At 57.4% G+C, this 24,161-nt stretch overlaps 1 protein-coding gene across 3 annotated transcripts in view; it reads left to right on the top strand.

The window, feature by feature from the left end:
* Window positions 1-24,161, top strand: part of GRAMD4 (GRAM domain containing 4) — an 87,953-nt gene that overhangs the window by 52,533 nt on the left and 11,259 nt on the right. For all 3 annotated transcript variants that reach the window (XM_032261500.1, XM_032261499.1, XM_032261501.1), the window contains exons 4-11: window positions 14,308-14,428; window positions 17,325-17,386; window positions 18,879-19,011; window positions 19,676-19,701; window positions 19,859-19,950; window positions 21,409-21,500; window positions 22,580-22,628; window positions 23,843-23,914. In XM_032261500.1, coding sequence (XP_032117391.1) covers window positions 14,308-14,428; window positions 17,325-17,386; window positions 18,879-19,011; window positions 19,676-19,701; window positions 19,859-19,950; window positions 21,409-21,500; window positions 22,580-22,628; window positions 23,843-23,914 — 647 coding nt within the window. The remainder of the gene's footprint in view (window positions 1-14,307; window positions 14,429-17,324; window positions 17,387-18,878; window positions 19,012-19,675; window positions 19,702-19,858; window positions 19,951-21,408; window positions 21,501-22,579; window positions 22,629-23,842; window positions 23,915-24,161) is intronic.

Here is a 24,161-nt window from a genome sequence, read left to right as displayed (position 1 = left end):
CCCGACCTCAGGTGATCCGCCCGCCTTGGCCTCCAAAGTTCTTGTATTACAGGCGTGAGCCACCACGCCCGGCCAATTTATTTATTTATTTTTGAGATACAGTCTCACTGTGTTGCCCAGGCTGGAGTTCAGTGATGCTATCTCAGTTCACTGTAACCTCTGCCTGCTGGGTTCAATTGATTCTCTGGTCTCAGCCTCCTGAGTAGCTGGGATTACAGGCATGCACCACCACGCCTGGCCAATTTTTGTATTTTTAGTAGAGACGGGCTTTCACCATGTTGGCCAGGCTGGTCTTGAACTATTGACCTCAGGTGATCTTGGTGATCTGCCTGCATCAGCCTCCCAAAGAGCTGGGATTACAGGTGTGAGCCACCGCGCCCAGCCCCATCTCTAAGTAAGTAAGTAAGTAAATAAATAAATAATTTCCCTGTCGAGGTCTCATGATTGCTTTGCAGCTCTCTCTGAATGAACAGTCTGATGAGGTTGGTGCGTTGTGCTTGGTGGAGTCTCTCTCCGGTCTTGACCTTGCAGGTTCTCTGCACGTCATGTTTTTTGTCCTTGGTAGACCAGGTCACCTGCTGGACAGTCCCTGCCCTGGACTCTGCTGAAGGTGGCCTCACATGGTCCTTGGTCACACCCTGTGCTTCCCGGTCGTGGCATGGTTGGCTGTCCCTCAGGGGACGGTCCCCCTGTTGGCGGTACTGTGTGCTTCCACAAGGTGGTCTCTGTTTAATGTGGCTTTGATGATTATTGCTCAGAGCCGTTGTTTCATTAGAGGCTGCAGAGTGGTCTTTTTCTGCCTCCGCCATTCTTTCTCCATTTGTTAGCTGACACATTTCCAAAAAACAAACTTCTCTTTGCCCGCTGTTTGACGACGCTGAGGAGTCATTCACAGATGAAGGGCAGGGTGCACACGTGGACTCCCCCCGTTTTCCAGTTTTCAGAATAATGAGTTGCATTCTCTTGAGAGTATCCGCCAGCGAGGGTGTTGGCCTTTTGTGGTGTTTTTTTGGTTTTCTCATGAGATGGTGAATTTAAACATATTTGGCGTGTTCTGATCATTCTGGGTAGTATCTGGTTGGTGCTCAAATAGTTCTACCTCTGGGCCTCTTTCCGTTGGCTTTGAGAGTCTTTTTTGTCACAACCCAGTTGTCTCTGAGAGATTACTCGCCTCTCAGTGTGACAAGATATCCCACGTTCATCACCAGCGTTTCCTGCCCCAGTCCTGGAATTGACCATTTCTGAAGTAAAGCCCTGGTTCCTTTTGGTGGAAACTGACATCAACACACTCTGAGAATCCTGGGTCACTGATGGCCGCTGGTGAGCTGTGGTGTCTGGACCTTCTCGCGGACAGGGCTTGGACCTCAGGAGTTCATACACACAATTCTGCTGGAATTCACACCCAGGACTCCTAAGTGTCTGTGTAATCTAATTGGACTTTTATTGTATCTTTCTCTTGATGAAATCCTGGTTCTCAGCGATCATCATGAGCATGACTCATTTGTTTTGCCCCTTGATAATACACACAGTCTCAAAATCAAACACCACAGGATCACTAAACACAGTCTGTATTTGCCCCTAGTTCTTTCGTCCTTTGGGATGTCCCACTAGAAAGGCACAGGTTATGGTGTCTGACAGTCGCTCACAGGACTTTTCCCTTCCTTTGTGGCTGTGTTATCAAATCAGTACGGAGGTGAGTTCATTATCTCTTTTCACCTTAGATTTCTAGAGATGACTTTTTTGCTTTTCTTTTAAAATTTTGACATGACTTCAGACTTCCAGAAAAGTTACGAAAATAATTGCGAAAATAAAGAATTATTGTGTATTTTTCATGCAGTTATTCCCCAAAGGATAATATTTTACCACATTCGTCTCTTATCTATCCATCCATCCATTTATCCATCCATGGATCCATTTATCCATCCCTTCATCTGTCCATCCATTCATCCATCCCTTTATCCATCCATCCATCCATCCATCCATCCATCCATCCATCCCTTCATCCCTTCATCCATCCATCCGTCCATCCATCCCTTTGTCCATCCATCCATGCATCCATTTATCCATCCTTGTATTCTTTTTTCCTGAGGTGCTTGATGGTCAGTTGCAGACACAATGCTCCTGAGTGCCAAATGCTTTTGTTGCATTTCCTAAAAGCAAGGATATTCTCTTATCTAACTACAGGGCAATGATCAAAATCAGGAAATGAACATTGTTACAATGCTAGTATCTGGTCTGAGACCTTATTCCCACTGCACTAATGTCTAGTAATGTCCTTTGTAGCAAAAGACAGTTCTGAGTCCTGAGTTGCATGAGTTTCATGCCTCTTTCATCTCCTTTCACCTGGAACAGTAGTTCTTTGTTTCCTGATACTGATGTTTTTGAAGAGCACAGGTCAGTTATTTGGCAGTCTGTCTTCAATTTGGGTTGGTCCTGTTTCCTCATGGAGAGACTCAGGTCATGCAGTTATGTCCGGGTACCACAGACATGATGGTGTGTTCTTAGCATCACATCGGCAGGTACTTGATGCAATTTTTTCCTGTTATGCATGGCGTAATTTAATTTTTTTAAATTAAATTTGTTCGTATAGCTATCTAAAATTGTTTCCATGGTTCCAAAGTCAAGGTGTAGTCAGAGAAGTTGAGTTTCTCTCCTTGCACCCTGCCCCCGTTTCCTCTCCTCCCCTGTAGATAACCAGTTTTCTTCTAATTTTACATTATTCTTCCACTGAAATTTTTATAAACATGGGCATGTGTATTGGTTCTTACCTTCCTGCTTAGATAAATGTTAGGATGCTCACACTTTCTGCAGACTCACATTATATCCTGTAGGTCACTCCAAAATGGTACACAGAGATATCCCTGTTCCGTGTCACACCTGTCCCTGTTCCTTGTCACACCTGTCTCTGTTCCATGTCACACCTGTCCCTGTTCTGGGTTACACCTGTCCCCATTCCAGATTACACCTGTTCCTGTTCCATGTCACACCTATCTCTGTTCTGTGTCACATCTGCCTCTGTTCTGGGTTACACCTGACCCTGTTCAGGGTTACACCTGTCCCTACTCGAGATTACGCTTGTCCGTGTTCCACATTATACCTGTTCCCCTTCCGGATTACACCTGTCCCCACTCTGGTTGCACATGTCCCCATTCCGGGTCACATCTGTCCCTGTTCTGGGTTATACCTGTGTCCACAGCATGACTGTAGCATGGCTTCATCCACTTGTCACTTGTTCCCTGTTTTGTTTTTTACTTGGTTTGTGTTTGAGACAAGGTCTCATTCTGTCACTCAGGCTGGAATGCAGTAGCATGATCTTGGCTCACTGCAGCCTCGACCTCCCAGGCTCAAGCAATCCTCCCACCTCAGCCTCCTGAGTAGCAGGGACTATAGGCACATGCCACCACACCTGGTTTGTTTTTTGTTTTTTCTATGTGGAGACAGGGTTTCACCGTGTTGCCCAGGCTGATCCTGAACCCCTGGACTCAAGCCATCCACCTGCCTCAGCCTCCCAAAGTTTATTACAGGTGTGAGCCACTGCGCCTGGCCTCACTTGTTTTCTGTTGATGGATAGTTGTACCGTCTCCAGCGGTACAGGATGTTAGTAGTTACAGGTAGCACTGACCAGGCTGTCTGCACCTGGAGGATACAGGATGAGCTTATTTTTATACCCCAAGCATGATGTCTTGGGTATAGTGGGAGCTTGGTGAATGGAGGGATTAATTGCAGATTAGTTGGAGTTTGCCCAGCAGAACTGTGCCTTCTCCCATTCTCACTCCCATCTCAGTCCCAGAAGGTTACAGAATGTGAGAAAGGACACTGTGTAATCTGGGGACTCGCAGACCTATTCCAGTTGTCACTAAGCCAACCTCTGTGTGCTGCCGTGGCCGTCCCCACCTCTCCTGACCTGCAGGAGGGAGTGCTGGCGTGGAGAGCTGTCTTCAGGAGTCAGGACCCTTGCTTCTAATTCTCTACTCAGGCACTGGTTAACGGGTGGCTGTGAGCACTTACCCGTTTGGGACCTCAGCCCCTGACCTGTAGAACAGCTAAGTGGTCAATGTTAAAATTCCATTCAATTATCTATAGTGCTTTCTCTCAGAAAGCAGAGTATTATTCTTCACAGAGGAGAGGAAATGGCCCAAGTGTGCAGCAGCCTTCTCCGGTGATTAAATACTGAAGAGTACAAATGCTCCTGTAAGGAAACGACACAGAATGAAGAATGTGACGTTGAAATGCATTTTGGCTCATGGCTGAAGGCAGGAGCCTAAATTTGTTAAAGAAACACATAAATAAATGAAAAGCATCGTGCATTTGGATTTAGCCCCAAATGCATGTCGGTTGCTGGTGCTTTTTGAGCACGGTTGCCATGCATGAGCGTGCATCTGGGATGTGAGATTCTCCAGGTGGTAAGGTGCACACGCAGCTCCTACCCAGAGCAGTGTGGTGTCAAATTTGGATTTTGGAGGGAAAGTGCTTCTGGGGACCCTTGGGGCCAGGAGGCTTCTCTTCCTGGGGGCTCTCTGGTTGCCAGGCTGTGTAGCAGCCACCGCCTCCCATGACTGCCTTTCGTCGTCTTGTGTTGCTGAGGAGGGCTGCAAATGCCTCCCTGGCCACGCTGGAGGGTAGGCTGCCATCCCCGTCTCTGGGCATGGGTGCTCTCAGAGCACCAGACACGGGTGGATTCCCGGCAGATGCACTCAGAGGGGCAGTGCCACTGATTCCTCAAGAGTGTGACTTGGAGAGAGGGCGCCTTTTCCTCCTGAGCCCCTGATGCTCCCGGAAGCTCCCTTTCCTGCCCTGACATACAGGGATGAGAGTGGCTGGCCCTTACCCCATGGGAGTCTTCTTGACAAAGCTGATAGGAGGGTTGGCTAGCTGCTTCCGGAGGCCTGCAGGGGCTTCCTCTGAATGGACAGCTTTAATGGAGGGGTCCTGAAGGGGAAGGGAAGTTTCTAGGTGGCTGTCCTGGATGATTCAGAGTGAGGAAAACCTTCCTTACCATTGAAGTCTTCTGGAAGCAGAAGGGTCTGGGGAGCTGCCAGCTGCCTGCTGGTGGGGCTGCCCATTTGAGGCCTTTTGGAGACAGGCTTAGGTGTGGGGTTGACTTGAGGTCTCTGGACTTGCCCCTTCAGACCTGGGCTGTGGGTGTGGTTCTTGACTCAAGCCGTTTAAACTCCACTCCTACAGTTTCTCTGGTGGTGAAAAGATAAACTCTGTATTAGTCCGTTTTCCTGCTGCTGATAAAGACATACCTAAGACTGAGCACTTTACAAAAGAAAGAGGTTTAATGGACTTAACAGTTCCACATGGCTGGGGAGGCCTCACAATCATGGCAGAAGTCAAGGAGGAGCCAGTCACATCTTACATGGATGGCAGCAGGCAAAGAGAGAGCTTGTGCGGGGAACCCCACCCTCCTTCTAAAACCGTCAGGTCTCATGAGACTCATTCACTGTCACAAGAACAGCGCAGGAGAGGCCTGCCCCGTGTTTCAGTTACTTCCCATCGGGTCCCTCCAACAACACAGGGGAATTCGAGATGAGATTTGGGTGGGGACACAGCTAAAACATATCACACTTCCAGGGCAGACACTGGGTTGGCTGGTTCTGCCCTCGAGTGGCATCTTTAATAAGTGATGACTGTGAGTGGGTGACCCAGACCTACAGAAGGGAACAGACAAGCAGAAGATGAAGGCAGGTAGCACTGATTACAGTGGCATGTCTGTGTTATATGGAATTTCCCCAGGAAAAATGAAATTGGCCCCCAGTCCCTGTTTCTCCATCACTTCCATTGCCCCATGAACATCTGCCTGCTCTTTAATTACACGTTGTGGATGTTTGGCCCTGGGATCCCTCCTTGCCCAGGACAGATCTTTGAGCACAGAGGTGAGCTGACCCTACCACGCCAAGTTCCTGGCCTGTCCCATCCCTGGAGCTCACACCTCAGAGGAGAAACCGCTGATCCTGCCAGCAGGGGGCCTCATCCCTGCTGCCCCCAGGGGCTGGGGTGAAGTCAGAGAGGGAGCCTGAACATGCCTGCCTGTGTGTTATGTGATGGCTGCACGTCCTGGACCCAGCATCATCATCTGACAGGTGCTTTGGATGGTACCAGAGTTGAATTCCATGCGAAGTGTTAAGTCGAGACCCACTGCCCATCTCTGTGACCTCTGTAGTCAGCTGTGTCCTGCCCTACTGAACACATCCCAGCTCCCTGGCGTCACAGCCGAGGTCCTGTGTGCAGTGGGTGAGACATCCCCCGGGCCAGCATGGCTTCCTGTCCTCTGCACCTCATCTGTAGGTAGTGGCACACGGAGAGTACTGGTGCAGCACTTGGCGTGTCCTGATGTCCCAGCTCTGTCAGGGGGTCCTTATGTGTCACGTCCATCTCCTCTGCCAACTGGACTCATATGGGAGGGAGTAAAGGTAGCTGCCGGCTTCTCTGTGGTATCCAAGGGCTTGGGCCCAGAGCCTAGCAGCTGCTGGATGCTCAGTACATATCTGTATGTATGTATACACAGACGGATGGATGGGTGTGGGTGAGTGCATAGGTAGATGGGTGGACGAGTGGGTGGGTGGGTGGATGGATGCATCGCTGGATAGATGGGTGAGTGGATGGATGAATGGACGGGCAAGTGGATGAGTGGATGGATGGACATGTGGGGTAGCTGGATGGGTGATTGGATGGATGGATCAATGAGTAGGCAAATGAATAGGTAGATTAGGTAAATGGGTGGGTGAATGATAGGTGGATGGGTGGGTAGATGAACAGACAAGTGGGTGATAGATGGACGCATGAGTGGATGGATGGTTGGGTGAATGGGAGAAGGGAKGGTGGATGGATGGCTGAGTGGAYAGATGGATGGATGCGTGAGTGCATGGATGGATGGGTGAATGGGAGAAGGGATGGTGGATGGATGGCTGAGTGGATAGATGGATGGATGTGTGAGTGAATGGATGGATGGGTGAATGGGAGAAGGGATGGTGGATGGATGGCTGAGTGGATGGATGGATGGGTGAATGGGAGAAGGGATGGTGGATGGATGGGTGAGTGGATGGATGGATGGGGTGAATGGGAGAAGGGATGGTAGATGGATGGGTGAGTGGATATGTAGGTGGATGGATGGGTGGGTGGATGGATGGATGGATCAATGAGAAGGCAAACGAATGGGTAGATTAGGTAGATGGGTGAGTAAATAATGGATGAATGGATGGATGGGTGGATGAACAGACAGGTGAGTGGATGGACGAATGGACAGACGGACGGATGGGTAGACAAATGGACTAATAGGCTGTTTCCTCCACTAGGCATGTCGTTTTGCACATCCTTTAAGGCCCCACTGCCCACCTCCCAGAGCTCCAGATACACCTCCTTGCTCCCATCCTGTCTGGTGTTTGGTCCCAGGCACGGTTTTGTCTGTGCCACCTTTGCTTCCTAGTGCCTTGGGGCCTAGTGCCACCGGCTGGAAGTGGAGTTGGGGAGTGTCCCTGATTGCCCCCAGCCCACACTTAGCAGGGAGCAGGTGCTTGGCAGAGAGCCTGTTGCTGTGGGAAGGGACCGGGGGCCCGGAGGGTTTGGCTGCTGGGTGCCGAGTGCTTGGTTGGAAAGGGAGGTTGCGGGGGTGGGGACAGCACGTGCTGTCGAGCACACGCGTCTCCTGCTCCAGGCTGGGCCGGAGCCCCAGAGTCCAGCCCACAGGCTGTCAGATGCCGCGTGCCTCTCATGGGGAGAGGCAGGCATCGGTTCCTGAAGACCAGCTGCTCTGGGTGAAAACCCTGGCTGGGATCCTAGTTTCTTTTACGTGGTAAAAATGTCGGTACATTATTTGCCTACCTTAGATCCTGCACAGGTGTCCTGAAATGTACCTAAAACGGTGGTCGGCCAGCTCTGTACGCAGCAGCCTACGTACGGCGTCAGGATGTGACGTGCTTGGAAGGTTGCTGCTTCCTGGTTACCAGCCAAGACAGTGTTGACAGTTAGTTCATCGTTCAGCAAACGTTCCCTCTGCACATAGTGGTAGATGACACAGCAGTAAATAAACGTCAGGGAGAAAATGCAGGCAAACATCAGAATAAAAACAAGCATTTCTTGGAATTATCTGTTTTCCCCGAGCAGGGAGAGACACAGGAGGAAGAGTTTGAAGGGGCCACCTCTGTGCTGGTGGCCGAAGGTGAAGCCGTAGACTGGGCTCTGCTGTGTAACCTACAGCCGGGTGATTCAGTGGAGGGCGTGCCTGTCTTCTAGAAAGTTCCTGTGGTGATGGCAGCAGGGCTGCGTTGGGCTGGGAGAGTTCAGGTGAGAGTCTGAAGTTAGAGGTGGCCAGGTGGGGCCTCGCCTGGCCGGGAGCAGCTTTCTGGGTGGATTCTGAGTTCGCGCCCCTGGCCTGGTGGGAAGGAGTTTTATTTAAAGATTATCACTTGATTTTTATTTTTGGGTGAGGCTGGGCCTGTGGAATCAGTCGTGTGCCAAGAGTACTCCTGCCTGAGAGATCTACTTTTACGGGTTTAAAAATAGCCGCAGAGCTGCCTTCCTTCCTCCCAGTAACTTCCCTGTGGGCTGGGCGTCGAGGCTGGGTGGAGGGCCGGGCCTCAGCCTCGCCGCCTGGGCCTGCGTGGGCCTGAGCTGACACATCTCCTTCGCCTCCCCTTGAATCAGGGTGGCCATTCACTCATCAGAGAACGTCCTGGGGGCTGCCCCGGAGTGCCCAGTCAGGTGGCCGTCCCTGCCCGTCTGCTTCCAGGCCCTGGGGAGGCCTGAAGGCTGGAGCAGGTGGATGCGCAGCCAGCCTGGCTGTGCTGGGACTTCCTTTAGCCTCTGTGGGAGGTTTCTGTGTGCGGTATGTCACTCCGCCAGGCTCTTGTCCTGTCTCGGGGGCTCCTTGTCTGTGGCTGATGCTGCTTCGTTCCTTGGAGAGCAGGGAACCGTGCCGTCTGGATATGGGCGGGGCCGCCTGCTGCCTTCAGGACCGGAGCCGCTCTTCCTTCTGAGCGTCCCTAAACCTCACGCTAGAGCTTGACCCCGGCTGCTACATGCCTGAGGGTCTGAGGGTCCCTCTGGGCACACAGTGTCCCCTAGGCCTCCTTCCGTCTCTCCCTGGCCCTGACATATTTTGCTGCCCGACAGGTCTTGTGATGGGTTGATACGGGGGCAGGCCCCAGCCCATCGGGTAGCCATCCTGGTTTCCCTGTGTGCCCTGCACCCAGGCCGCCTTGCGTTCCTTCCTGACGATGAGATGGCCAACATGCTTTCCTGGGCATCGGGGAGCAGGCCCTGGATAAGAACCCACGAGGCAAGGACAGATTTCTCTTTTTTCAGGTGCTCCCTTGGAACGTGGGTTCTAGGGGTCCGACTCACTCCTTGGGCAGGCATTTTGGGCCTCTGGCCTCCTGCCGGCTTCCCTCCCATCCTGTGGCTGCTGTGACGAGGTCTGCTGTGTGCTCAGCCTGTCACAGCAGTCACTCGGCCCTGGAAGAGGCACAGCTTGCTGGGCTGGACACAGTGCCACGGGATCCACACAAGCGGTAGCCTCTGATGTGGTGGCTCCTCTGCCCCTGTAGGGCCATGACTTTGTAGCCTGATGCCCTGGGCCATGGCTCCTACCCTTGGGTCTCCACTTGTGACTTGGCCCCCGGCAGGTATGGTATCACGCACACCCAGAGAAGCCTCCCATCCCCTTGCAGTGCATGTGGCTGCCGCCTGGACTCTGTGCTCACACACGTCTTGCACTTGTCTGTGCCAGAGACAGGTGTAGGGGCTCTCGGGAGAGCAGGCGCCCCGTGCTGCTGTTAAGATGTGCTGTGTTGCCGGGCGCGGTGGCTCAAGCCTGTAATCCCAGCACTTTGGGAGGCCGAGGTGGGTGGATCACGAGGTCAAGAGATCGAGACCATCCTGGTCAACATGGTGAAACCCCGTCTCTACTAAAAATACAAAAAATTAGCTGGGCATGGTGGTGTGTGCCTGTAATCCCAGCTACTCAGGAGGCTGAGGCAGGAGAATTGCCTGAACCCAGGAGGCGGAGGTTGCGGTGAGCCGAGATCGCGCCATTGCACTCCAGCCTGGGCAACAAGAGCGAAACTCCGTCTCAAAAAAAAAAAAAAAAAAAGATGTGCTGTGTTTGGTCACGCGTTCCTGGGGTGCATGGATGACTCTGGAACATCCCCTCTGTCAGTGTTGTTCTCTGTGGGGCTTTAGAGAGACTCACTGTGCACTTTTCTGATGGGGCTGCCACGGTGGTGGCACTTGGGAATCCTGCTTCAGGTGCCTTTGGGGGCACAGCTGGAGGTGTCTCTCTCCTCTCCGCCTCCTGGAGGAGGCACAGTCCCCTCGGCCTTGCTCTCCTTGGAGAGCGTGGCGAGTTAGCCTGTCCCAGCTTCCAGCAGAGCCAAGAGGCTTCCCACCTGTGCCCAGTGTCATTCCTGCCTCAAGGAGGTGGGGGGGAAAAAGACAGAGCTCGGGGCCACTGGGGACCCTTCACTCCTGGAGGGCTTCCGGTGGTGGTGTGACCCAGGGACAGCTAGGGGCAGGAAAGTCCATGCCAGGTGGAAGGAAGAGGGGCTCCCAGCCTGCCTGGGCACTGGGGCTCCTTCACCCGACTCGATTGTCTCGAAGGAGACCGTTGTTGGCACAATCATGGCCCCACAGAGCGTCCGTGTCCCCCAAGCCTGCACATGTGGCCTCCTGTGGCAGAAAGGACCTTGTAATTGAGGATGAGTCACAGCGCTGAGGTGGACATGGTCCTGGATTATCTGGGGTCACACAGTCAAAAGGGTCCCGAGAAGGAGGTGGCAGGAAGGTCAGAGGTGGCCATGTGAGGGTGGGGTCAGAGGTCACAGTGATGTCATTGCTCCCTAGGAGCCATGAGCCAAGGAGTGCAGGGGACTTGGGGAGCTGGAAAGGCGGGAAATGGGTCTTTGGGGAGCTGGAGACCTAGGGAGACCCAGGTTGGACTTCTGCCACCAGAACTGTAAGAGAACGTGTTTGTGTTGTTTTAAGCTGCTATGTGATTTTTCACAACAGCCACGGGAAACAAGTGCAGAGGTCACCAAGGGGCTCCGTGGCCTGTCCTGGATGTGGCCTCGCCCCCACCCCACCCTGCAGGACATCTCAGGCCCTGATCTGCGGGGCAAGGGAGGCCTGTGGACGCGGGTGGCCCGGGGTCCTCAGTGTCTGTGGCTACTCAGGGCACGATGAGGCCCATGCCGGAGGCCAAGGGACCCAGAACCTTGGCAGCTGCCGCAGATTTTCGGGGCATAGATGCGTGAACGCCCAGCTCAGCGCTTTCCTCTGGGCAGGAAATCGGCCCTCCTGTTTCTTTTCTTACTCGGGGAAGAGAAAGAAAAATTGATGATGGGGGATTTGCGCCGCCTTTGTCCTGTGGAAAGATACAGCTGTGCTCGGCACACTGCAGTTGACCTGAATGTGTCACCACTGGGCGGGAGGCAGTCCTGGGAGGTGGCGTCGTGGGGCGTGCGGCCATCATTCCCATCTCGGGAGAGACAGCAGCTTGGCCTCACAGGGAGCCATTTGCTCAGAGATGGGAAGAGCTCACGAGAGATCAATGCTCCACCACTGCAGCCAGTTTTGTTTACTTAGTGTCCTCGTACTGGCAGGAGTGACACTGGGCACAGGTGGGAAGCCTCTTGGCTCTGCTGGAAGCTGGGATGGGCTGACTCGCCCCACTGTCCGAGGAGCCCCGTCCGCAAGGCTGAAGGGACTGTGCCGCCGGCCGACTGGGGAGCCAGGTGTCATCAGGCTCTGAGCAGCGAGGATGGCAGGGCTCTGGTGTTCACATTTGTCTGGGCTCTGCAGAGAGCCCAACCCCAGGAGGTCCAGGGTGGAAAGAGGGGTGGCTGCCTGAGGCCCCGTGACCTCTGAACCCAGGCTTGTGACACGGCAGGCACACCACGACATGCTGGGCTCCAGGAGGGCTCCGTGTCCTCCTCCACGGCATCCATCCCTGGGCTGGGACTGGCCCCCTTGGGCCAGGCTTTGGCCACTGCTCTGCCACGTCGTGGAACCTGGCCTGAGACTGCCGCCCTGTCACGGTTTAGTGACTCCAGGAAGGGGTGTGGGGGCAGCCCCATTTAGGAAAATGTGGTTTCCTGTTACCCATGCAGGGAGGGCCCTGAGTGCCTCTCTGACCTATGGATGGAGAGGCACGTGGGCAAAGGCCAAGACCAGAGGAGGTGGTGTGTGGGTGCCAAGAGTGAGCCCGGGAAAGTACCAGAGCCCTCCGGCCTTGGCCTGCTCCACCCAAGAGCCCGGCCGGGAGCGACGCTGCCCAGTGTGACGCATCTTACCTCTGTGTTCCCACGAGATAAAGTCACTGCCACAACATGAAGACAGAGGCATGAGAAGGAGCCACCCCATGGCTGTCTCTGAACCCTCCCCAGCTGGCTCTGAATTCGGAGCTGAGCCAGGTGGACGCTCCCCTCTGGGGAGAAACACTGCGGACAGGGCGCCTGGTTCCCTCCTTTGTTTATCCAGCGACCCTCGATTCAGCCACTTCTGTTTGCCAGGCACACCGAGGGAGGGGCAGCAGGCTGAGAACTGGGTCCCGGGGCGGTGGCTGGGTGGGGGTGGGAGGGCGGCATCCGTCTCAGATGGGCCAAGATGCCCAGGCTCTCCTGGGTGCTGGTGGGCAGTGACCCCTGTTGGAGGAAGGGTCCCCAGGGTCTTCCTGTCTTGGGGCATGGACCTACCCACCAAGGGCTCCAGGGCCAGGCTGAGGCCAGCCCGGGCCCACACAGTGGTGGAACCTGGCCACATCGGCGGGTTGGGGACCTGGGTCCCTGGAGAAATGTAGCCGTGCCAGGGCCTGACGCTTCTTCTCAGGACTGAGGGGAGGGCGGCTCTGGAGAGAAGCAGCCTGACGAGACCAGGCAGATCATGAGGACAGGCCCAGTGCCCCCCAGGCCCCACAGGGAGGGTCTTCTCCAGGTGGGCTTAGCTGCCCTGGGGGTTCTGGAGTCCAGGATGCTGAAGGACGTGGAAACCATATTTGGAGAAGGGCCAGTGCCAGCAGGCGGGGGAGTGAGGCAGAGCTCCAGACACCCACACTGAGCAAATGCATCCTGGCCCTTGGCAAATCCAAGTCTTTTCTCACTGGTCAGTAACTGCATCCAGTGAGCCACCAGCACCCCCAGTGGGGGTGGGGCTGGTGAGATATGGGCACCTGTCTCTTCCCTCTTGGGTACTGTGAGCCTGTGGCTGTCAGGCAGGAAGGTTGACTGACATTTGGCTTCTGGGTTCAGTGACCCCAGGCCACCGCAGGCTGCTCCAGACCTAGGCACGGCCCCCTGCTGTTTCTGCATGGCTGCTCCTGGATATTGGCAGGGACCAGGGTCTGAGGCTGTCATACTGCCCTTGGCCTCAATTTTGGAGTCTTAGGCCTGGCCCTGTGGCCCCAAGTTATGTGGTGAGGTGTCCAGGACAGGAAAGGAAGCTACTGGGGTCAGGACAGTGGGGGAGGAGCAAGGGCCTCAGACTTGCCCTCCGGTGAGCCAGCACCCTTGGTTTTAGGAGGAGGCAGGGATGGGACAGAGGAAGCGGAAGAGAGGCAGAGTCCCCTGTCTCTCCTGTCTCTTCAAGTGGCGGAAGTGTCTTGACTTCCAGAGGCTGCCTGCACTCCCTGGCTCCTGGCCCCTTCCGTCTTCAGTCTTCCAGTCTCTCCGACCTCTGGCCTCTGACCCTGCTTCCTCCCTCTGCCTGGATGCTCTTTCCCTGGGTCTCCGGGAACGTGCTGTATTCCCTCCAGGTCTGACTTAGACCTCACCTTTTCTGAGGCTTACCTGCAGCAGCCCTGTGTCCGGCCCGCCCTGTGCTCTTCTCAGGCTCCTTGGCCAGCTCGAGCTGTGGGCTGTCCCCGCTGGCCCAGGACACACATCTGTGCCGCTGATGTGTCCCAGAACCTCGCCCAGCTCATGGAGGTGCCGGGTGGGTGTGGTGGGCTGGCCGGGTGCGGTCAGCAACCTCTCCACAGGTGTCCTTGGCATGGCGGCACTTGGTGAAATGGCTTTTGTGTTCTGTGTTCAACGTTATGAAGGACAGTGAGGAGATTCACACCCTTGCTTCACCCAGCTCTTGCCTCAGTCATGTAAGAGGAACCCCGTTAATAGTTCCTGCCCAGGAGGAAGGGCTGGGTGCGGACCAGTGCACGCCCTGCCATGTGAGCGCCCCGCACCCTGGAGGAAGATCAGGTGCTCAGGTCCGCTCACAGAGCAGAGACCCCACTGCTGTTTCTGAGTCAGGCACCCCAGAGTCAGAGGGCCTGCGTGGACATGAACGATGGTCACCTGGCCATTCTCTTCCCCACAGAGGAGGAGCTCCGGAAGCTTCGAGAAGAAACCAACGCAGAGATGCTGCGGCAGGAGCTGGACCGGGAGCGGCAGCGGCGGATGGAGCTGGAGCAGAAGGTGCAGGAGGTGCTGAAGGCCAGGTACCGCGCCCTCCTCAGCCCCCACCTCCCCTCCAGCCTCTGCTGTACCCAGAGCATCCCGGCAGTGTCACCCTTAGCCCTGGAGAGGCCTGGGGGTGAGGGTGGGCCCGGCTCTGACTGCCCAGGGATAGGTCCTGCCTGTGCTCCAGTGGTCTGGAAAAGGGGGACCCTGGGGCAGGTGCTCCTGCCAGCCCCAGGCCTGGGGCCAGGCCGACTGAAGAGAGGCGTGGCATGGGGCCTGCAGAGCCCCCGAGACACCTCCTGGCCTGCAGGTGACCCATTCTGTGCATCCTGCCCTAGCACCCCACCCTGGGGGCCGGCCCAGCCTCTTAGGATCTTCCCAGGACCTGCCCTCCCAGCACTGCCTGTGTGTGCTCCCATGCTCCCTGTCTGCCCCAGCCACACTACAGCCCCTCAGGGTGCCCTGTGGCCCCCGCTCCCCCATCCTAGCTCCCCACTCCATGTCCTGGAGTGCCAGTGCCGCCCCTGCTCCCAGAGGGCCCGTTCACAGCTGACGTCTGTGCCCTTGGTGGTGGGTCCCATGCGGGGCCCCCAAGTACTCCTGGCCTCCTTCCTCACCCTGCCCTGTGCCTCACGGTGCTGCCAGCAGGAAGCAGGGCACCCAGGGCCCCAGCGCAGGTTACAAAGCCAGTGCGCTCCTGTAGCGCTAACACCACGGGGCTCCGTGTCTTTCAGCACAAGTTTAAACTGGTGCCTGGTGGATAAGGTCAGGGAGCTCAGGCCACTCACCTCTGGCTCCCAGGCCTTCCACTCAGCCTCCACTCCAGCAGCCTCCTGCCTCGGCCTCCACCTCAGCCTCCGTGCTCTCAGCCTCCCCCCTCAGTTTCCACCCAGCCTCCCCACCAACATCTAGTTCTTCAGCCTCCCCTCTCAGGTTCTACCCAGCCTCCACTCTCAGCCTCCCCCTAGCCTGCACTCAACCTACCCTTACCTTCCCACTCAGACTCCCCCTGTGTCTCCCACCTCGGCCTCCCACCACCACTGACCACACCTTTGTCCGTGGCCCCCATGACCTTCACCCTGGCTGAGCACTGACTGCCCACTCCGAGGGCTCCAGGGGCCAAGTACCATCGTTAGGACTCCAAGTGTCGCAGCTTAGCTGGCCCTGAGGAGGCGGCTTCCTTCAACACCCTCAGGTTTAGTGTGTGGGAAGGCGGGGCATCCGATGGGCTTGCTCCCACTTCTCCCCTGCCTGCCTCCTGCAGGTCAGCATGACCTTGCAGAGTGCCCTGGAGGAGGTCATGTGGGGGGATCCAGCTCGTGTGGGGGAGGGAGTGGCCTCACTTTCCTATTCCGCCCTGGCAGAACCTCCCAGACCAGAAGTGGGTGCATGGGCCCCGGCAGGTGCTGTACCTGATGCTGAACCTTCTGTGAAAATCCACAGAAGCTCAAAGCTCAAATGACATTTAATTATGTAGAGGTGCAACAGAGACCTGACCCAGGGACAGGTGTGGTCCCCAGGCATATGACCTCAGTGCCATCCCCCCATGGGACGCTGCTTCTCCCCCACTGGCTAAGGTGGCCTGAGGCTGTCCCCTCGGCCCTGCTCCCTGTGTTCTGATTCCCGTCCTTTTGCCCCACCAGCCCCACTCCAGGGTCTGGTCCTCATCTTTTACCAAAGCCCCTTGGTGGCAGCTGTGCCCAGCCTGGGTCAGCTATGAGGATGCAGGGAGCCCTGTCTCGCCCAGTCTTGGCCTTGGCAATAGGTGGGGAGGGGACAGTAAAGGAACATGCAGGCTGTGACCCAGGAAGTGGAACATGCAGGCTATGACCCAGGAAGTGGAAGCTGAAGCTCCTGGAAGCATGAAGGGCCCTCCCCTGCTTTACATGGGGGCGGCACTTAGGAACCTTCTGGGAGCCTGGTGGAGAAGGGGTGAAGGAAGAGCAGTCCCAGGCAGAGTGACCTCCTCTTTCCTTGTCATCCTGCTGCAGATCTGGGGTGGGTCTGGGCGGCTGTGGTCTGTCCAGGGTGGGTAGGTGTGTGAGAGCACACACAAACACGCAGACACACGTGTGCACATACTGCACACATGCACACACACCACAGGCTCTGAAGCTGCAGGATTAAAGCACAGCAATTCTGTTTATGCAAACCTCTATTTTGGTTTTTAAGAAAATTCTGTCACCTTGGTTTAAGGCTACTTGTTAGCGGCAGAGCTTCTCTCCATTGTGGATCCAAAGCCCCCTGAAAACCACGTCTGCTTACCTGGCCCTGCCCTGTGCTCCGCCCTCTGTTCTCTTCTCAGGGTTCACTCCTCCCCCAACTTCCTCCCTCCCTCTCCCTCCACCAAGAGCCTGAGTTAGGAAGGTCAGGGGGCAACCACACAGCACTTGGCCTGGTTCTGTGCTGCACCTGTTCACGGGCCTTGGCTGGAGGGGCTGGGTGTGGGACAGAAGCAGACCCTGGTGGCCATCTAGTGGCCTGCCCAGCCCAGCAGGTCTTGGAGTAGGCTGAGCTAGGAACTGGGCACAGGCTGCTGGCAGGCAGCATCCAGCCTGTGGCCTGGCGCGGTGCCTAATAAATACATGTGTGTTGATCAGTATCTTCTCATTAGCAGACGTGTTGGTGACATGAGGGTGTTCTGAGCTTGAAGATAAAGGAGCAACTGGGTTAAAGTGAATGAAAAGACTGCTGAGAGCCACTGTGTGGTTGTTTAGCAACAAAATGTGTGCCTGTTAGGAAGGCAACTCTGTGCTTGCCTGGCTCTGCTTGGAACCCGTGTTTGAGCGGTGGGGACTCCGGAGACAGCCCCGCTGTCCCTGAGCGCTCCTGGGCGGTGTGCAGTCACCAGGGCCCTGGAGGTTCGCGCAGCCTGACCGTGCACGGAGCTTTGAACTTACAGACCTCTTGTCTCTTCTCCCCCTGCTTTCTAAGAACCGAGGAGCAGACGGCTCAGCAGCCCCCGAAAGGGCAGGCCCAGGCCAACAATGGAGCAGGTACGCCCTGGCGGGCGGGCGGGTGCGCGTCACCTGCTGGTTCTGCAGGCCCAAGCTAACAATGAAGCAGGTACCCTCAGCAGCGGGCGGGCGGCAGGTGCTGGTTCTGTGCCCGGGCACCCGCTGGCATCCGGGAGTCTCCTCCCGTCGGAACTGGGTTAGTGTCTCTTGTGCGAGTGGTGAGTCATCGTAGTCGTCATTGCAAGTTTCCAGTCACTCAACCAAATCATGACGGTGTATTCTTCGGGGAATATGCACGTTCGCTGTTTCAGCCTTGCCCCGTGGAATGGCAGTGTGAGAGCCACGCTGGTCACTGCCGCTGCCCTGGCGGCCTTCCCGAAGGGGACCAAGTGGGCAGTGGGGCCGTGGTGGCTTGCGGGTGCGGAGTGGGAGGCTGTGTGCCCTGTTTCCTCTCCTCGTCCTCCATCCCTGAGCGACTGTTCTTTATCTTGCCCCTCGCCCTGCAGGCAGCTGGCACTTTCCCTGCACCTGGGGGTCGGCAAATTCCAGCCCTGCCCCCGGGCCTCACAGGTTTAAATGGTTACATTTCATGACTAGAGAACATTGTATAAACCTGAAATTTCAGTCTGTAAATAAAGTCTGTGGGACAGAGCCGGCCGATTCGCTTATGGCTGGGATGAGTTTTCCAACCCCACGTGTACCCTCCGCTTAAAAACTGTCAGGCTGCTGTGGGGGCCGGAAAAAGCCCCAGGAGCCTGCCCTGGCCCCACCCTCCCTGCCCAGGTGGCCTCAGGGTACACAGACCTCAGCCCCCTTGGCCTGTGGCTCTTGAGCCACTGCCCTGAGACTGCAGCCCCCCAGGTATGGTGACCACCAGCTCTCTGGTCCCAGGGCCCAAACTGTGGCAGGGCAGCACCCGCTTCCGGCAGCTCCTCCTTGGCCTTCTGAAGGGAGGGACCAGCCTGCTTCCCTGAGCCCCGCCTGCTTCCCTGAGCCCCCATTCCGAAGGATTCTTCTGGTTTTCTGTGATGGAAGTCGCTTTCTAGAGGTCTTGGCTTTTGGTGGACAGTGCTGGTCATCAGCACGACGTCTCTGTGTCTCACCCTGGGTTGGCTGTGCTTGCCAGGCACCCCCAGCCCGGGACACAGCCTCCCACCGCACCGTCCATTGACGCTCAGGATATGCGGGGCCAGGGCAGTGACCCCTCCAGCCGCTTCCTGACAGCCCGGAGGTGGAAAGGGGATTTGATACAGACTGCTGAGGGGTCCAGCTGCAGCCTGGACGGACAGGCTACCCACTGACGAGAGCCCAGGGTGGGCAGAGAGCTGGGGACAGGGCGTGAAAAGCACAGAGACCCCCCCACCCCGCAGTGAGGCCTTCATGGCCAGAGCAGCTCTGCTCTGTGCTGATTGGTTTGTACTTCGTGTCTTCAGAGGACCGAGCCTTCAAAGTCCCTTGTATAAGGGCCCTTCATGTCCCTGCCCCACCCCCAAGTGTTCCCTGTGCCTCACTGGGCCGCTGCCCCCTGCAGAGCGCCGGAGCCAGGGTCTGTCCTCGCGCCTGCAGAAGTGGTTCTATGAGAGGTTTGGGGAGTACGTGGAGGACTTCCGGTTCCAGCCCGAGGAGAACACCGTGGAGGCGGAGGAGCCCCTCAGCGCCCGCAGGTGGGGGTCGCCGAGCCTGGGCTGCCTGTGCCTTCGTGGCCCCGGTACCTGGCTGAAGCTTCAATGGGTGGGCCAGCCTTTGTCACCATAGGCCAAAGCCATCTGCGAGAGCTCCTGGCACAGCTGTCTGTTGTGCCCAGCCTTCTGGGGGCCATGCCTGGCAGGGGCCCACAAGGCCCACTTAGGGGCAGCAGAGCTGTGTGCGTCCACTTTGCTCTCAGCTGTGGATCGTGACCGTTGTGTGGGGATGCGGTTTGGGGGCTCTGCCCACTGCCTGGGGCCTTCCTTGGCTCATGAGCCTGATCAGTAAACCTTGGCTCCCCTGCCAGGCACTCAGAGGCCCTGGGGGTCCCAGGGGAGCCAGGCTAGCAAAGGCCCTGCTCTTGAGGTCTTCTCTTCTGGGGACTTGGGTGGGAGACGAGGGGACAATTTCATTGGCGAGTTGCCCCTGCCTTCCAGTGCCAGCTTAGGGCGTGGCACTGAGAGCCATCCTGGCACACCCTGCTGTGCTGAGCCGCTGTGCGTGGCCGTTCTGTGTGCTCAGGGGGTCCCAGGCTCTTGAGACATCCTCCCTGCCCCCTGCAGAGCCAGCGGAACTGGGCAGTGGGGACCGCAGGGCCGGTAGGTGCGCTAACCCTGGCTCCCATCTCCTCTTCTCTTTTAGGTTGACTGAAAACATGAGGCGTCTCAGTGAGTACCAGAGCTCTGCATGGCGCCCACGCTGCTCGGTGTTGGGGGGCCCTGGCAGTGGGGACTCTGGGATTCTGAGCCGAGCCGACTCTCCTGGGAGATGTTGTTAGGGGCTCCTGCTCTCAGTGCTGACCACTGCGGTCTGCTCTGTCCCCAGAGCGCGGTGCCAAGCCTGTCACTAACTTTGTGAAGAACCTCTCTGCCTTATCCGACTGGTACTCCGTCTACACGTCTGCCATCGCCTTCACCGTGAGTGGGTCCTCCAGGGGCTGGGTGGGGTGGGTGGAGACGTGCTGCCAGCCTTCGCCACGTGATCAGGCACTGTCCCGGGATGGGAGGTAGCCCCCATGGTGCTTCCCCAGGCCCCAGGGACATGCTCATTTCTCCTGCTGTAAAATGGGTTCAGTGATGCCAATGCCCAGCTGGGGGTGGCTTCAAGGACCAGAGATGTGGGGCGTGGCCTGGGACTAGCCTGCAGGGCCCCGACCCCAGAGTCCCCTCGGGAAAGGCCTCTTGGCACTCACCCTGTGGTGTGGTGGCCGCGCTGCTGAGGGCCACAGAGAACTTGATCCTGGGCCCAGGGCACCGGATAAGGGCAGGGCAGCACAAGGGGACCCAGCCCGGCCTCTGTGCGCCATGAGTCCTGAGGGATTGGAGGACGTCAGGGCCAGCATTGCTGGGGCCCTGGGGAAAGGGAGCCAGCCGCCATGCCTGGAACTGCCCTGTGGGACAGGAGACGCACCACCTGTGTCTCAAGACTTGGTCCTCCCGGGGAGCCCTCTGACCTGGGGTGGAGGCTATGCCTCCAGCACGAGGAAGATACAGGCTCCCCACTTGGTTGCTGGGTCCTCCAGGCCAAAGAGGGGGTGTCCACAGCTTGGCACCATCCAGTGCTCCCAAAGGCAGCTCTGTCCTGCCAAGTGGGCCCCTTGGGAGAGGTCCCCACATGGCCTCAGCCTGGGTCAGGCTCTCCAGAAAGTCCCTGAAGCCTGTGGCCCTGTGCCTGCCCCAGGCACTTACCGCCCACCTGGGACATGGGCACTTTGTACACTCACAGATGAAGGATGGGTGCTGGGGCAGCGGCTGCACCCTGGCCCTGGAAGGCCTCTTCTCCCGCCACCCCTCACAGATGCTTTGCTATGGGAGGCCATTGCCACCTGGGCCCCAGAGGCCCCTGTGCCGCGTCTTTTTCACTAAGAGATGAGCCCCAGACCGGCGCTGCCCTCAGGCCCCACCTCCAGCCCTGCCCTGTCTGCTCCTCTGCTCCATGTCCCGGGCTCCATGCTGGGCACAGATGGTGTCTGGCTTGAAGGTGGCCCCAGGCATGGACCTGGCTCGTCCTCAGCCGGTGCTTGGCCATCTCACCCTGCCAGGCTGAGTCCTGGTGATGCCCCAAGTCTGGTGCCTGGGAGCCACACCCGGGGCAGGCGGGACCCCCATGTGGAACTTGCTGCCGCCCTCTGACCCCAGGACATGCTTCTCTATCCTCCCACCTCCCTGAGTGACACCTCGCTTCCACCTGTTGCTCTTAAACCAGGAAAGCAGCCCTTCCTCCACCTTTCCCGTCAGACGGGCCCTCTGAGTGTCTGGAGAGCCGGAGGTTGGCCTGGTCTGCCCGCTGGGGCTGCCTGGTTGGGGGAGGTGGGAGGGATGCGCCTCATCCTGAACCACACTGTCGGGGGCCTGACGCCCGTCTCTCACCCGCAGGTGTACATGAATGCCGTGTGGCACGGCTGGGCCATCCCATTGTTCCTATTTCTAGCAATTCTGAGGTTATCCCTCAATTACCTCATCGCCAGGTAGGTGGGCCGGTTTGCCCCGGCCACTCTCCCACCCTGTGTGTGGCTGTGCTGTCTCCCTGTATCTCACACAGCTGTAACCCCAGCTGGGTATGTCATGCACGGATGTTTCGGGGGTGGTCCCCTGACAACCTCCAGAGACCCCCAGACAGGGCGGCTGCCCCCTCCCTGGTTTGCTAGAGATGGTAGTGGGAAGTTCCCAGATCCCCCAGCAGCCCCTTCCTGGGGCAGCCAGCATAGCCAGTGCACGGCCGTTCGGCACCTCGCCGAACGTCACAGGGACTTCTCCTTGGCCTCAGTGGCGGGGGGTGGGGGGGGTGAAGCCAGCAGAGCTCAACCCGCTAGAAGGCTGGACTGGGAACGAGTTTCAGCCTCCTGCAGACAGCACACCCATGTGACCGACACGTCAACCCTGGCCTGAGTCAGGCCCTTGTGTCACTCCTTGTACCCCCTCTGAGTACCCTCTTCCTGTGGAGGCTGAGGGGGGCTCTGGAAGCCCACAGCCTGGGACAGACCCCAGTCCTGGCATGGCTGGGCCTGTCTTAGCCTGCGGTTACCCCCAGGAGTGAAGCTCAGCCTTGCACAAGGGCTGAGGGGGGAGCTGGGATTCTCTACTTGGACTTGGCCATTCAAAAGTTTGCACTTCTATGCACCATGTTTCTAGATGGTTTTCTGTGCCTGCCCCAGTTGGCTCATTTGAAAATGTTTTTGTAGAAATCACTTAAATACTCTGGAAGCGGTCGTTGGTATCCAGAACTGGGCAGGATGAGCTCGGACGCTTGCTGATGCCACCCCAGCTGGCTGATGCTGAAGGGCTGCCCTCCCCACACCTCTGGCCACTTTTCAGTGTGTCCCCTGTGGCCAGAAGGGCCCCAGGGAAGGGGCTGCTGGGGGTGACAGGAGTTGTCTGCCCTCACAGCAGGGGGCTTCAAGGGGCCTTTTTCTCCCCATTGGGCAGCGTAGAAAGGCAAAGAAGGACTCCCTCCAAGCCCAGCTGGGCATGCAGGGCTGGAGATTTGATGCCATTCCCTGCCTTGGGTGGCGCTGTTTTAAAGGTATGTGTGTTTTCTGTTCGCCAGGGGCTGGCGGATACAGTGGAGCATCGTGCCGGAAGTGTCTGAGCCCGTGGTAGGTCGCTGGAGGGCGCAGGGTCTCTTGACTGTGTCCATCACATCAGGCCTCACAGCCTGTGGGCGCCGCTCCAGGAAGCCTCTGGAGGAGGCTGTGTGGCATTCTTGGGAGCCCTGCCCTGGCCCAAAGAGGAGGGAAGGAGGCCAGCCCCTGCCTAGCCCCGAGCCCAGGGAGTCTGCAGCCCGGCCCCCTTACTAGGCCAGGTTTGCTGTGCAAGGAGCAGATTGCCTGGCCCTGGCCTGTCCTAGCTGAGGCTTCCCAGCAAGGATGTGATATGGCAGGGTGGGGGACATCAAGGGGCCGCTGTGGCCCCCACATCCCCCCCAGGTAGGGTGGTGAGCAATAAGCTGGACAAGTGGACCTGGTCACATCTGAGACTCAAGAGTCCACCTCTTGGAGGCTGCGGTGAGCCGAGATCCCGCCCCTGCACTCCAGTCTAGGCAACAGAGCAAGACTCTGTCTCAAAAAAACAAAACAACAACAAAAAACCCACCTCTGGCCCACTGCCTGACTTTGTAAATAAAGTTTTATTGGCACATAGACACGCCCATTCATTTACGCATTGTTGCATCTGCTTTGGCACTACCGTTGAGTAGCTGACAGACCACATGGCTCTGGAAGCCAAAAATATTCACTACCTGGCCCTTTACAGAAGTTTGCTCTAGAGGGAGACCGTGGCCCATGGGGCAGGACCACCCGACATGGGCAGGAGGGAGGCCTCGACGCCTCCCTTAGTCGGACATCTCAGTGCCCGTCTCTTGCGTGGAGCACAAGGGGTCAGGGGAAGCGCCTGGAGGAGGCAGGCCATTGCCCGCCCAGTGCTGGGACCCAGGAAACCTCGGGAGGCTCTTAATGAATGGGAGACAAGCAGGACCAGGACTCCCATTGGCTGGGCCTCAGTTTCCTTGCCTGTAAGTGAGGGAGGGCAGCTGTGAAGGTGAACTCTGAGTCGGAGAATCTGCTCAGCCACTGCAGGGGCAGCTCTGCCCAGCTCCTGTTGGGTGCCTGAAGTCAGGGACACAGGATGAGATTTCACCCTCAGCCCAGAGGGGTGTCCTCCTGGTACCAGGTCCCCAAGGGACGTACCATCCCTCTGAGCTGTGTGGGGACAGCAGAGTCCCTGGGGCTGGGAGGGCGCCCTACTGTGCTGTCAGTCATTTCTCTGAACTGCTAAATTTCAGTGGAAAATTCTCTTTCCCCTTTGACTGAAGGAACCTCCAAAGGAAGACTTGACTGTGTCTGAGAAGTTCCAGCTGGTGCTGGACGTCGCCCAGAAAGCCCAGGTACTGCCACGGGCACCAGCCAGGGGCATGTCTACACTGGCCACAGGCGCTGGCCAGGGGCGTGTCTACGCTGGCCTCAGCTGGTGCCAGGGAGGGCTGAACCCTGACACTGAAGGCCCAGTTTACCCACTGTCAGCTGACCTGTAGTCACCCTGCCCTTACATGGCCATTACAACGACTCTGGTGGGTGGGGAAGGACCCTGCTGATTCAGCCTCTGCTGATGGTGGGCGGGGCCTGGACCAGGGC

Source organism: Sapajus apella, unplaced genomic scaffold (assembly GCF_009761245.1).
Source record: "Sapajus apella isolate SASKATOON/1434 unplaced genomic scaffold, GSC_monkey_1.0 scaffold123, whole genome shotgun sequence".
NCBI lineage: Eukaryota > Metazoa > Chordata > Mammalia > Primates > Cebidae > Sapajus > Sapajus apella.
This window is presented reverse-complemented; position numbering and strand designations above follow the sequence as displayed.